The 14518-nt window shown below is 44.0% G+C and overlaps 1 protein-coding gene across 1 annotated transcript in view; it reads right to left on the bottom strand.

Annotated features, from left to right (window-relative positions):
* LOC101534702 (uncharacterized protein C3orf20) overlaps positions 1-14224 on the bottom strand; it is a 34317-nt gene extending 20093 nt beyond the window's left edge. Inside the window, exons 1-4 of the mRNA XM_058678392.1 lie at positions 13973-14224; positions 5644-6298; positions 4462-4602; positions 875-1003 (exon numbers count right to left, since the gene is read on the bottom strand). Of these exons, the coding sequence (XP_058534375.1) occupies positions 875-1003; positions 4462-4602; positions 5644-6112 (739 nt within the window). The 5' untranslated portion in view covers positions 6113-6298; positions 13973-14224. The remainder of the gene's footprint in view (positions 1-874; positions 1004-4461; positions 4603-5643; positions 6299-13972) is intronic.
* Between the last annotated feature and the right edge of the window lie 294 nt (positions 14225-14518).

Genomic DNA, 14518 nt, shown 5'->3' with positions numbered 1-14518 from the left:
CCATCACAACCACCTGAGTGGGGGCCAGGTGGGGCACACTGCGACCCCGCACCACACCACCCCCTTTACCAGGAAGGAGAGTGAGACCACAGGAAGCCGTGTCACCAGGCCAGCCAGGGCAGGGGCGGGAAGCATCCACGCTTCTCAGCCTCCAGCATCTTACCTGCAGCATCTGTGGGAAGCAATGGGACAGTCTCAGTGCTGCCCTCCCCCTGCACCTCAGCCAGTGCCACTCTCCCCTCCTCCTCTGACCTCCCTCCTCACAGCCCACCAGGAGGGCTCACCACAGCCCTGGCTCCTCTGCCCCCTCCCAAAGCTGCTGGCTGCACACTTCCTGTTCTGCTGCTAGATCCCATCTGCCTCCATCTGTTCCATGAGCCCCTTCTCTGCGTGTGTCTTCCTTGTCACTAGGAGTGCATTCCCCTGCCCTCACACCCCAGCCCAAGTAAGGACACAGCTAGAGTCTGTTCATCCGGGGATCCAAATCCCTCTGTTCACAATCAAGGTGCCTCCCTGCTGTGGAACTAGACAGCATGTCCCTGAGCAGCCTGGCTGGGCTTGGGACCCACGTGTGGAGGAAGGAGGGGGACGGTGTGGAGGGAGGTGCCAGGGAGGGGAAGTGCATTTCAGTGACTGGAGGGCACAGGCACATGGAAATGATGAGACCACGTGGTGGTGGGGCTCCAGGGCTTCTCTGGGAGACAATCTGGGTCAATCTCTGCTGGGTCTCCAGCCAGGGCAGCTACGACCCTTCAATTCCAGAAGACACAATCTCATCAACCCCAAAACCTACAGACACTGCACGGCAACCTTCCAGTCTTCTAGCCCACACTCCTGTCCTTCTAAACGAGGGTCATGAGATCTTATTGGAAACTATTTTCACCTATTTTCTTCCTGATATCCTTCCCAGTTGAGAGGGAAAAGCTCAGACAGGCTGTGGAAGGCTGGTAAGTCAGCTGGTAGGGGGAGTTCACACCCAAGGCAGAGTAATTCACAGGGGAATCTGCAGAGGAAGAAAGAGCAATTTTTCTTCAACAAATTTTAAGTTTCTAAGTCATAAATGTAACTTTTCTATCCATATATTGGACAAGATATTCTAAATATCCTATTGTTATAAAACTGCCAGATCCAGAAAAAGGGGTTTGTAAATACACAGCAAGGAATCATGTAAATTAAGGGAAATCTTTAAGATTCCCTTGTACAGTGCCTCCAGCCTCAGTCATTTCTCAAGATGGAAGTGAGGCCAAAGCAGGGACAAAAGGTGACATAATAAAATTGGGAAATGCTGATGTTACTGCTGACCAGCTTGAAAGAACAAACCTTGGAGGGAAAGTAAGGTTGTTCCTTTCCCTTTTATCAATATACAGGCCTGTTGCAGAATGACACCACCTTTAGAGACATGTGATATGGGGCTATTTACAAATTACAACTTAGCACTCTCATCAATAGTCAAAAATCTTCATTATTTCTACATAAATCTTACCATGGCGTTTGCTTCTTCCCACCGTCAAAGGTAGAGTTCATTCATTAGATATAAATCTGATATAAGCAAAGGGGTAGTCAGCAAGGAGGAGTTGAGCTTGTAATCCCTGCAGCTCCACAGCTCTGCTGAAAGTTCCCACTCCAGTTTTCCATACAGCAGAAAATCAGTTTCTATGAAACTCCCACTCAGACAGAGTGCTGGCCAAATGGAACTAATATTCTTGCTGACTGCAACCCTTAAGATGATGTGTGGCTGATTAATATCATTCTAATAAAACTACCCTGGCTGACATTCCTAATCCAGTCATACGCCTGACATCATGACACTATGGAAACCTCCAAAACAGGGTACAAGTTGTCCCTTATAAATATTCGATTAAGCCCCACCGCAGACACCTCTTGCTATGTGGGATCATACAGAGGGATGGTCTCAAGCTTTGCTGGGGTGAGGAGTTCATACTCAGTGTGCCAGCATTCCTTCTTGAGGTATACTTTGGCTTTGAATCAAAGAATTCTATTCTTCTGTTAATTTCTCAATATTTTTTAAAAAAGATGTATTTATTCATTTTAAGGGCAGAGTTATAAAGTTACAAAAGTGTTTTCAAAGTCATTCATGAGATTAAAATAACACATTTAGGGGGAAAAAGCAGTACAATGTATACATCAGTACTGAAAACTGTATACCATTATACAAAAAAGGATTTTATTTTGGGAAAATGACCTCTAATTTATGACAAGTTTTACTTTCAGAAATAAAATCACAGAACAACACAATCTAACTCAATCATAAAGGCTGGCATGCTGAGCAAGGAATGTTTTTATTCTCTGTAGGAGCTCCTTCTTTACACTGTCAGGCACCAGGGCTCTGCCTTTTGGAGTAGTTTCAGCCACCAAGAGTTATAAAAGTTATTAAGATTGAGGGAAAGACAGGGAGAAGATACCTTTCTTTAACTGACTTACTAACCAGACAGCTGCAGCAGCCAGGTCATATCCTATTTGTAGGCATACTAGCAAGGAGATGAATCAGAAGTGGAACAGCTGGGACGCAAACTGGCACTCGTATGGGATGCAGGCATCACCGGCAGTGATATAATCCACTGTGCCACAATGCCAGTCCCTTTACTTACTAACCAGCTGTCCCACGACATTTTAACTCCAAATAAGTTACAAAACTATTGTCAGAAAATGGTGCACAATCCACTTTACATCAATCATTCAAATTCAGTGAAAAATGGCAAATTTGATTTCATGAATAAAATACATCAGCACTTCACACTGGATGATAAAACATTTTAAAAAATTAATATTTGCTAAGGACCCAAATGTTGAAACTAGAACTATTTTCCATACCTCTAACATAGCAGAAATGAGAACTAACAAGTATCAATGCTAATAGAAATGGAATAAAATCCGTTAACATGTCAGGAAAACACAAATCAAACTACAATGAGACATCAGCTCACATCCAAATGGTAGTATCACCTCACGTTAGAATGTCTGTTACCAAAAACTAAGTAATGGTGAGCACATGAAGAAAACAGAACATTAGCACACTGTTGGTGGAAGTGTAGACTGGTACAGCCATGAGCGAGAACAGGATGCACTTTCCTCAACATATTAAAAACTGAACAACCGCACATTCCAACAACCATTCTTCTGGGTAAATATCCAAAGAAAGGAAACAAGTCTGTTCAAGACAGAGTTGCTATACTATGCTCATTACAGCCTTATCCACAGCAGTCAAAATGCATCAACATGTGTGAATTCAGAATGTTTCATGCATGTACAACAAATACTATTCAGCCTCAAACAAGAAGGAAACCTCATCTGTAACAACAAGGAGGACATGCCGGTCCAGGTACAGGCTGAAAGACACTATATGACTCCATTTATGTATGAGATCTAAAAAGGGTGAACTTATGGAGAATAGAGCTGTGCTTGTCAAGTGTTGGGAGACAGGAAAATGGAGAAAATGGGTCAAAGGGCATAGACACCAGTTATAAAATGACAAAATTCTGGAAAAATGTAACAGCATAGTGACTAATATTACAGCATACACATCTGAAATGTGCTACAAGGGTAGAGTTTAGTGTCCCCACCCTACATCAATACATACACCCACTAAGTTAACCATAAGAACCTAAGAAATAAAACATTACAGATCTAACTGAACTGCGTTCTCCCACATCCCACCATGCATCCCACTTCTCCAGAGACCACCTCCTTCAATTGTCCCCTGAATGTTTTCATGCTTGAACTTTGAATAACGTATTTATAATACTTATTATTTGCACTTTTAAACTTTCATAACTTTGGTTTTTTCCTTTGATTAACTCCACTTTTCCAGATTTGTCTGTACTAAGATGTGTGCTTTGGTGGTTCATTCATCTTCGCTGCTCACTATGTTCTGCTGTGTAAATTGATAATAATTATTTTTCTCCTTTTGATGGATACTTAGATTGTTTCTACTGTATTTTTTGCCATTCTGAACAATTTCACAGAGAACTTGTTGCACACATGTGTGATGATCTCTGGCAGGGCGACTCTTACCTTAGCCTCTACACACACAGGCCATGACCAAGTGAGTACAAACACCAAGGTAGGCATGAGAGACTTCTGGAACAATCCGACTGCAGCATTTTATACAAGGACTGGTCCATACAGACTGTGCACTGTAAAATCGGTCCTTCCCCCCAGATAGTTTGAGAAGCACAACTCCAGTGAGTGATCTAGGAGTGCTGGACTCTAAGGCACAGACATTTCCCAGCACAGAGATACCCCATGTCCTGCTCTCCACAAGAATTGGGCTAATCTATCTATTTGTGCTAATTACCCATAGCATTTGAGAAGCCTCCTTACTCCACAGCTACTCTGACTCATAGAAAGGTCCAACTTTCTAACTGGGAATTCCACGCTTCTGTGGTACTGCTGTCAATATTATTCAACTTTTCACCCAACAGCAGGAGCTTGAGTACCTACCTTTCCCTGTCTGCCCTTCATTGTAGCCGCTTCTCCCGACTGTGCCAATCAGGAAGTTAAAGGCCATCTCCTTGGCATTGAGATGCAGCAGCTGACTGGCTTCCACAAAGCGCCTGGAGATATCCTGGGGGTTGGCACCAACTAAAAGAATGACTGAGGGTTAAATAATTTATTTCCAGCGCAGGACAGATGCATTTCGAAAAGAATCTCTGTAAACTCCCCAGGAGATAACAGAGAAAAATCTAATCCTGGAGTAAGCAATTGTGAGGGCCTCCAAACGAAAGGGTCTCAAGCATCAAGATGCAACAGGAGGCACTTTGCTCCCTGTTCCTCTGAATGTCTCTCTCCCTGTGAGCAGGGCTAGGGGATGAAGCTCCTGATTTTGGAAGCGATGCAGTGTTGGAAAGGCTCAAGCAGGGATGCTGTTCTAGGTCCCAGCCTTGATACTGGGTGATGCCCTCACTCAGGAGGCAGCCTGGTTCTCCTAACTTTCCCCAGTTCTAGCTGCACCGGTCTATCTGGCCATGTATCAATGGAACATCCAGATTTGCAAACTTCACAGATCACCCTCTCCTCGGGGCTCTCTACTTGTGAATAACCACAAACTGTTTTCCAACACGTCTGACCTCACACTTTCGTGCTAACCTTCCACTCCAGGCCTGGAATGGGAGGGAAAACAGGAGAGTGCTTGGCAGAGAGGGAAGAGTGATCCTCGAGCAGACCTGAGGATGTCATACGTACTACATCTCTGGGATACATCAATCGAACATCCTTTATCTGAAATGCTTACATCTGGCCGTGTTTCTGATGGGTGGCATGTCTGAAGTATCTTGGGGATAGAGCTCAAGACTAAACAGAAAATACAGTTATGTTTTATAAACATCTTATACCCACAGCCTGATATATTACTTAGTAACCTTTCTAGTGTGCCTATGTTTTGACTATGGCTCCTCACATGAAGTCACATTAGAACTTTCCATTGGTGGCATCACCTCAGTGTTCAAGATTTTGCCTTCAGGTATATCTTAGACTTTGGATTAAGGATGCTCATCCTGTACCTGTATATGGGATGACTCTCTCTCTCTCTCTCTCTCTCTCTCTCTCTCACACACACACACACACACACATACACACACACACACAAATATTTGTACCAGAAAGGTGAAGAGTCTGGGGCCTTACCAGATGCAGACTCCACCATAACCTTCATCTTCAGGGTGAGGAGCTCGGTCAGTAAGTGGATGGACTGTCGTTGAAACTTGTCCAGAGTCTCCTGGATGGAGGACATGGGACAGGGTGGCCCAGGGGAGAGGGAGGGTTTGATTGTCCTGGTAACCACTGGTAGTATCAGTGGCAGTGCTTGCACTGGCAGCTTCTTCTGTGTGGGAGCCTGCACAGGGATTGGTTCTGCCAGTGTCACAGTAGGGGATCCAAAGCTGATTTCCAGGCCTGGGATTTTTGATGGTGTAGGTACTTCAAGGGTGCTGATGAGTTCCTCCCAAGTGATCTGAAAAAAGTTTCTGATGCCCTTCGGTACAGCAATTCCTTTCTTCCTGAAGTATGTGAAGAGTTTGGAGATGTGGGCCAGCAGCTTGGGGGCCATGGCGGCATACTGCAGGTACAGTTCTCGGTTACTCTTGAAATCGCTCATGGTGCCCAAGCACCAACGCTGCTAGGTGATACTGGCTGTCTCACAGAACAGAAACTTGAGGTATGAAGAGTCAGAGTGCTCTGACAGACTGGTGGCAGTGAGCCAAAGTTCTTACTTATGGAGAAGCCATGGAGACAGGCTGGAACATACTGGAATGGCCCTCACAGGTCATTTAGTCAGCGGTTCCTATACACAAAGGCAAGGCAACAATTGGTCACTGCCTGTGGGAGGACAAAATCATGCTCCCCCTCCCTTATCTTCCCAGAGACACTGCCAGGGAGAACTCATTAGTGAGTCACTTTGGAAAGGGCAAGGGGAGGAGGTTCCACAAGAGCTCTAGGGAGAGTTGTACAAACTGAGTACCTAGGGTAGGACCTCGGAGGTGCTGGGGGAATGGAAAGGCTGGGAAAGAAGAAAGTTAGTCAGACATCTGAGGGAGGAAGGTGTGCACCTGAGATATGGAGGAAATCAATAATAAACATTTTCCCATTTTGCAAAATTACTTAGGGCTCCTCAGATGGGCATTTGTGGTAACAGGCACATTCAACAGATGAGCATGCTCATATCTGGGTTGGATGAGTAGCAGTACATTTAGTGATTTTTAACATAACGGACATCCAAAATATGGTTTATTTGTAGGCCGCTGCTTGAAGTTTCATTCATCTGCACCAAATGAACATGATAGTAACATTTTCCATGAACACGTCCACCTTACATACATTTATACAACTGAAAATCACTTCTTCATCTCACACCTTACAAAACGGATAGAGACTAAAACAGAATCAGAAACCCAAGCCCAGAGGAACGGTTGACTTGAGGGAAGCTCAGAACAGAGGACTTCCTCAGATCAAGGCAGTTGGGATGAGCTGTCCCTGTTATTCGACCCACCTGTTGGCCCAAACTGGCAAGCTTGCTTTACTGCTACCTACTAAAAGCAGACAGCTTCTTGCCAGTTCCTTCCAACTATTTCTGTAAGAGACGCAGACATGTCAACAACCTTCCTTCCTGGTTGCACATCCATGACCCTCCTCTACCCAGACAATCCTCATCTTTTTCTTTAGCAAAGGAGATGCTCTGGAACAAACTTGGATTGGCCATTGCAGGACACATCATCTATTCCTGGAGCAGGAGCTCAGTCTGAGCCACGCACCCACCCTGTGGTCAAAGGCCATCATCTCTGTCCTTCTGCTGATGAGGTAGCATGGTCTTGGTGTGGAGTCACTTGTCCACAGACTGCAGGCATATAACCTTTTTTCAAGCCTTTGTCCATGATCTTCTGACTTTTATGCACCAAGACTCCATAAGATTCCTTCAGAGTTCACTCAGAGCCAATCCTTCCAACACTCTGCTGCTCTGAACAAAGTGATTCCTACATCTGTTTAATTATCCCTATCATCTCTCTTCCTCTTCTTTGCAGGCTCAAAAAATGACTGATTTCTGGAAATCGGAAATCTACAGTACAAAGTAAGCACTCAGAATCTTGGCCATCTGGGCAACTACACCTCACCATGCAGGCTAGATTTATTTCTAAGTCAGGACTCAGATGAAGTAGAGGCAATGGCTAACATATTCCTTCAGATGTTAATTCATCTGGGAACTTCCTCCATTTTTCTGAGGCTAATTTTGAACATATATCTTACAGATAAAAGTTGATTAAGGCATACTTTTCCATGCAATTCAGATTTTACCGTTTTTTAGTATATTCAAATTGTACAACCTAAAGCACCATTTAGTTTTAGAATATTTTCATCACCCCAACAGGAAAACCATTATCAATCACTAACCATTACTCTGATCAACTGTTAATCTAGTTTCTATCTCTATAGATTTGCCTCCTTGGGTCATTTCATATATGTGGACTTACACATCATATGGCTCTGTGACTGGCTCTTCTCATGTTGTATAACATTCATAAGATTCATACCTGTTGCAGAACGTACTGATGCTTTCTTCCCTTTTATGACAGAATACTATTCTAACGTATGTGTATGTCACAACTTACTAGTGACATTTTCTGGATCTTTGAGATGTTTCTACTTTGGGGTGATAATGCATTGTGTTTCTCTGAACATTTATGAACAATATTTGCGTAGATGTCCATTTCAATTCTCTTGCGTATATACTTAGTAGGACTGCTGGGACACATGGTCCTTCCATGTGTAACTGGGGAACTTCCAGACCGTTTTCCCAAGTGTCTGTATCACTTTCCAGGTCATTACACACCAGCAATGTCATGGGAGCTCCTTGGCAATACTGTTGTTGATTCCAGTGTCATCCTGGTGTTGGTGAAGCAATAACTCACTACGGCTTTGATTTGCACTTCCCTAATGACTAAGGATGCTGCGCATCCTTCCATGCACTTACTGGTCATTACACATCTTCTTAGGAGAAATGTGTATTCAGACCAAAAGGTCATTTTTAAAGAAATTCTCTTTTTTGTTAAATGTATAGATAACCCATGGTGTATAGGGGAGTGAATCAGCAAAGGAGAGCTCGTGTCAAAAAAAAAAAAAAAAAAAAAGTTAACCACACAGATCTGTAGAGTCAGTATTTCAGATAACATTGTGGCATCCTCACTTACTTAACCAAACATCTTTACACTTCTTTCACTCTGGAGAATGAACTCCTAGTACCTGTAAGTCACTTTATTGATTTCTTTTTCTACCATCAAACATTATCTACAACTGACTGCAAGCCAGATTAAACCATTTCTTCCCACTTTCTTACATTCCAACTACTATCGTCATCCATTACTTCATCTCTCCGACTTCTCTCTTGCCTTGAATAGCTCATAATAGAAAGAACAGAGTTACAGAACTGACTCATTATACTTAAGTGTCACATTACAAAAAAAATGTAAAGGCCACTGAAATACGGATACCCAAAGAAAGAAGTTATAAGGAAGTAGCACTGGCCCATGAACGAAACTTTGGGGGTGACCAATAAGATAAGAAGTTACTTGGCAGACAGGATAGGTCTCCTAAGGCAAAGGAAGCGCATGTACAAAGTTAACTGACATGTGTGTCGCATGGAGCTTTGGGACTGCAAACACCTCAGGAGGGTGTCGTCCAGAGGGTCTGGGGCAGAAGAGCAGGTGAAGCTGGGAAAGTGGCCTCAAAACATTGTTAAGAGTTGGTGATGTGGTGTAGCACCAGCATCCCGTATGGGTACCAGTTCACATTCTGACTGCTCCACTTACAGACCACAAAAGTCCAACTGACCCACAAGGAAAGGACAAATGATGCAGGTGCTCAGCACACCTTATACATGGGCCAAAGGCATCCTTCAGCCTAGCATGTAGTGTAGGAAGTGACTAGATGCAGCCCCGGGTTAGAGACTTGGGGGAGGGAAGGGACCAGGCAGGATTTCAAGCATGGATTTGACCTTGCAGGTGATGTGTAAACACTGAAGATTCCAAGACACCGCAAGGTACATCAAATTAGGACAGAGTAACTGGTTTTCACCAGAACACTAAATACCTCATTTGAACATTTTGATTCTCCAGTTCTCCTCAAAATAAAAGCAATCCCAGTAACAGAAAGATCTATTTTTAGCAGGAACATTCATGTCCACACCTACACCATCAAAAAGCAAGCAAATGAGGCATGTGGGCTATGAAGTGGCCTGTGGCAGTGGCACAGGATGGAAGGAAGCATGGAGGGAGGGAGCGTGCAGATGTTCAGGGTTCTCAGGGTGTGCCAGTAAGGGGAGCAGCCCCCATTTACCCTGATTTCTGCCAACAGTCAAAAAAGAAATTTCCAGTCCCATGTGCACCTACAAGGGTAATTAGAAGGCACAGATACAGAAAACTGCTGGTGATCTAAGTGAGATGCAAGCAGAACATGGAGGAAAAGTCCTCAAAGGGCCTTGGGAAAACCAAGGGTACCTGTCAAGAAAGGAAGTTAAGGGGGCCAGCGTGATGACTTAGTAAGCAATCCTCTGCCTGCAAGTACCAGCATCCCATATGGGCTCTGGTTCATGTCCCAGCTGCTCCACTTCCTATCCAACTCCCTGCTTATGACCTGGAAAGGTTGCAGAGGATGGTCCAAATCCTTGGGATCCTGCACCCATGTGGGAGACCCGGAAAAAACTCCTGGCTCCAGCTTCATATCAACCCAGCTCTGGCCATTGTGGCTATTTGGGGAGTGAAGCAGAAGATGGAAGATCTTCTCTATGTGACTTTCAAATAAAAATAAATAAATATTACATTTTTTAAAAAGGAAGCTAAGGGAAAATTCGGGGTACAGATTGTTAGAAGAGTGTTGTTTTCTTCCCTTTCCTAAAACTGGTCTACAAATATGTTACAATGAAATGTACACTACACACCTGAAGTAAAACCATGCTCCTTTAGATTGTCTGGTCTTGCCTTTCTTTGTTACGCTACTGTCCATTTCTCATTCTCCCTGCTTCTCAGTCACAATCATTTTTCAGGGCAGTGAGTCCCAACACAAACATCCAAGTGCTAACTATGAGCAAGTTCAAGACTAGATAGGACACTGAATGAAAGTCATGAGGGTAGGATTGGGAAGATTCATAAATACTGACCTTTTTTTAATTGGAAAGCCCTGAAGGGATGCAGCTCCCACCAGTGAGCTTGGGGGTTATTAAGGGTTGCTCTGTCTGGGCTGCAGTTCCCACTGGTGTACAGGAGGGCTGAGAAGGTGGTAGGCAGGGTTGAGCTGGGCCACAGTATCCACCGGCTTGAAAGGGATGGGGTTGGAGACACAAACAATCCAGCAACAGCAAGATCTGGGTGATGGAGTGGAGAGATGCCATACTAGCTGGCTCACTCAACAATCAGGCCTGGGGTCACCTCAGACAAGGTTTCTCTGGGGAACTGTGAAACCGAACTACTGGACTCAGAATTCCAACCACAAGGAAAATCGTAGGACCTGTGGTCTGACTGTAGGGTGCATGCGTAAGAACTGGGCCTCCTCAGTTGCTGAAGCTGGTGCAGTGGACGGCACGCCCGGATGCACGTGGGGGGATACGGCAGTCCATTGGGGCTTGCAGAGGACATCTAGTAACATAGCAGAAGACGGCAGGAAGAAGAGTTTGGACAACTACCCCAGCTAAGTATTGATAGCAAATATCTGGGCGAATGGAGACTCTAAGGTGGACTATGCCAGCCAACAGACCTTGGAAAGATTTCCTCATCTTTGCAGCAATGAAATCAACAGCATTTCAGAACTATCAAAACCACTTGAGGAGTACTCTCGAGTATGCTCCATATTGGGGACCCTGGGATGACATTGGGTGGCCGACTCCCAACCCTGGGTACTGATGCAGTTGGGATGCTGAGCGCGGCTTCTCCCCTCCTATTCCCTCTTCCCCGATACAGGATGAAGAAAAAGAAAATTGAAAACAACAATCTCATCAACTTTTCCATATTCCTTTACCCTTCCCACCCTAATCAAGGGTCCACATGGGCATGCATCCTTCTCAACTATGTAATCATCAAAAATAATTTTTTAAAAATGTGTAATATTTAATGAAATCAATTAGGATGTAAACTTTCGTAACGTATCAGATTTCCAGGCCATTTCGTTTTCTGACCTATAGTAAAAGTGTAATTATATTTCTATAAAAATTTTTTTAAATACTTATTTTTACTGGAAAGGCAGATTTACAGAGAGAGAGAAGCAGAGAGAATGATCCACTGGTTCTCTCCCCAAATAGTTGCAATGACCAGAGCAGAGTCTATCCAAAGCTCAGAAGCCATGAGCTGCTACTGAGTCTCCCATGTCAGTGCAGAGTCTCAAGGCTTTGAGCCATCGTCTGCTCCTTTCCCAGGCCACAAGCAGGGTGCTGGATGAGAAACAGAGCATCCAGGACATGAACTGGTGTCCATATGGCACTAAGGAGCTTGCAAGGGGAGGATTAGCCAATTGAGCCATTGCACCAGGTCCAGTGCTGTCCTCTTGATCATATAGTATCTAAGTGTCTGGACTGGCTCTTGAATTGTCAAAGCAGAGAGAAAAATAAAAGGGCTGATTTTTAAGGAACAGAAGTTGGTCTTGGAGTAAGGAGAAGCAGCGGCAGTACAGAGGATTGAACTGAACTTCAGGCCATGTACAGGTGTAACACAGGACAGAAACCTGTTGATCATCTGTCCCTGAGAAATCACTTGGATCCTCCATCAGGGAGATTCACTTGTAGTATCAACTGGTCCCACTGAGGTGACAAAATCCATCACAAAATATCAAAAGGAACACCTCACTGACACAGTGATCCCACTTCTGGAAAGGCTATCCAAGACAAAGGACAGACTTTGTGGAGCATTCCATACAGGAGCACTAGCCAGACTCCCTGCTTCCCCGCTTCTGATCCAGCTGGCTAGAATGCATCCCAGGAGGCAGCTGAGGACAGCTCAGGCGCCTGGCCTCCTGCCACCCACATGAAAGACCCAAATGAAGCTCTAGACTCCTGCAGGTAACCCAGCCCAGCTCTGCTGCTGGCAACTGGGAAGTGAACACTGGATGGAAAAACCTCTGTTTCTCTACATTTTCCAGAAGAAAATAAGTAATAAACATTAAAGAACAAGAGGAGAGGGAAGGTACTTGAGTCAAGATATATTTGTTAAAACAAACTCCCAGATGTCTATGATTATTCCTTTGCCAGTAGGTATATTATGCAGATAGCCAGAAGTCAAGGAAATGTGCCCCTCTGATCAACAGAGGCAATGATCAAAACTGAGCAGCTGTTTTAGAAAGGCTGCAAGCCTGAGAATCTCATACGGGCGCCAGTTCGTGTCCCAACTGCTCCACTTCCCATCTAGCTCCCTACTTACAGCCTAGCAAAGCAGCAGAGACAGCTCAAATCCTTGGGTCCCTGTTCCTACATGGGAAACAGACGCTCCTGGCCCCCAGCTTCAAATCAGCTCAGCTCTGGCAATTGCAGAGAGTGAGCCAGCGACGGAAGACCTTTTCCTTGTATCTCTCCTTATCTATATATAAAACTTGCCTTTCCAATAGAAATAAACCTTAAGAAAAAAAAGTCTGATGAAGAGGAAAAAAATACAAGGAATAAAGTGGAGTATAATAGTGAAAACCTATATATACTGCAAATTGAAAGAGCCAGAATTTTGAAGACAAAGTCTATTTTCAGACAGAAGACATAAAAGCATGTGTCCCACAGAGACAGCAGCACAAGTTTCACAACATTTGAGGCCCAGGCTTAGCAGGGCTTACTACTGCTTTTTAAAAATGACCCTGAATAACTATGACCTTGCATGTGAAGGTGGGGCAAACGAAAAGCAGACAATCCAATGTCCAGCTCAGGGAAACTTAATTCTTATAAGGACCACTGAGGGACAAAAGAGGACACAGTATACCCCAGGGGAAATGCTTACATAAGGCCAAAATGCCACTAACTGTATGCGTTCTCAGAGCTGGGGTGATAATGACAGTTAGAAATACACTGGATAGTCTACAGCCATACCACCCTGAACGCACCTGATCTCAGAAATACACTGGATAAAGCAGCTGTTGAGTATAAGCAAGAAATCAATTATCTGGTAACTTCTATACCTTTAAAAACCCATTTCCTATCTACAAATATCTACAGATATCCTCTGGGATATATTAAGATATACTCACTAATCCTAGGCTTTGGTAACATGTTTCAATAAAAATGTTAAGTAATTCAACTGAACACTTTGATTGTCCATTTTTCCCTAGACACTAACACCAACCCATCAGCACACACAGCAGACACGAAGGTTACATGTCCACAACTTATACCAGCCAAACCTATCAGCCACTGGCTGGCAGACGAGGTAGATGACCAACGGGACCTTCATCTGACCTCACTCAAGCACAGCAAGTCAACAAATTCTTTCCAATTACCATCACTTACTTCAGTCAGGTAGTTTTTCACGAACTCTTGAAATACAATCAATGTTGCTCAACTGACTGGCTTCAAAGGAAACATACACATGGCCTGGCTATTAGATGTTGTGTAACTGTAAAGACCAGTAACCTTCCCTGTTCAAATTCTAAATTCTATTGCCTCATCTTACAGGCTACCAGACAGCTGAACAGCATTTGTGCACTGAAAGCTGGTTTTCAGAGGGAAGAAATGACCCTAGACAACTGGGACAAATGTATAACTAAACACTATAGCAATCTCCTAGGAATGTGTCCCTTTGGGATTTTGACAAGTAGGCACAGTGATTTACTGAGCCAATTCAAATGAGTATATCAAAACACACAGAAGTCTAAAGGAGGGGTTATAATGAAGATAAAACCTCACTCTAAAACATTTCTTAGTGCTACAAAACTATGAGTAAATAGCCATGTTTTCCTCAGACATATCCGCCACTGTTTGCTCCCAAGTTTACCACTGGCAGAGAATCTCCTAGAGGTTAATGTACACCTGTGAAGAATGTATGGCCAATCCTTT

Source organism: Ochotona princeps, chromosome 21 (genome assembly GCF_030435755.1).
Source record: "Ochotona princeps isolate mOchPri1 chromosome 21, mOchPri1.hap1, whole genome shotgun sequence".
Classification (NCBI taxonomy): Eukaryota; Metazoa; Chordata; class Mammalia; order Lagomorpha; family Ochotonidae; genus Ochotona; species Ochotona princeps.
Note: the sequence above shows the minus strand (reverse complement) of the source record. Positions and strands in the feature narration are given on the sequence as shown.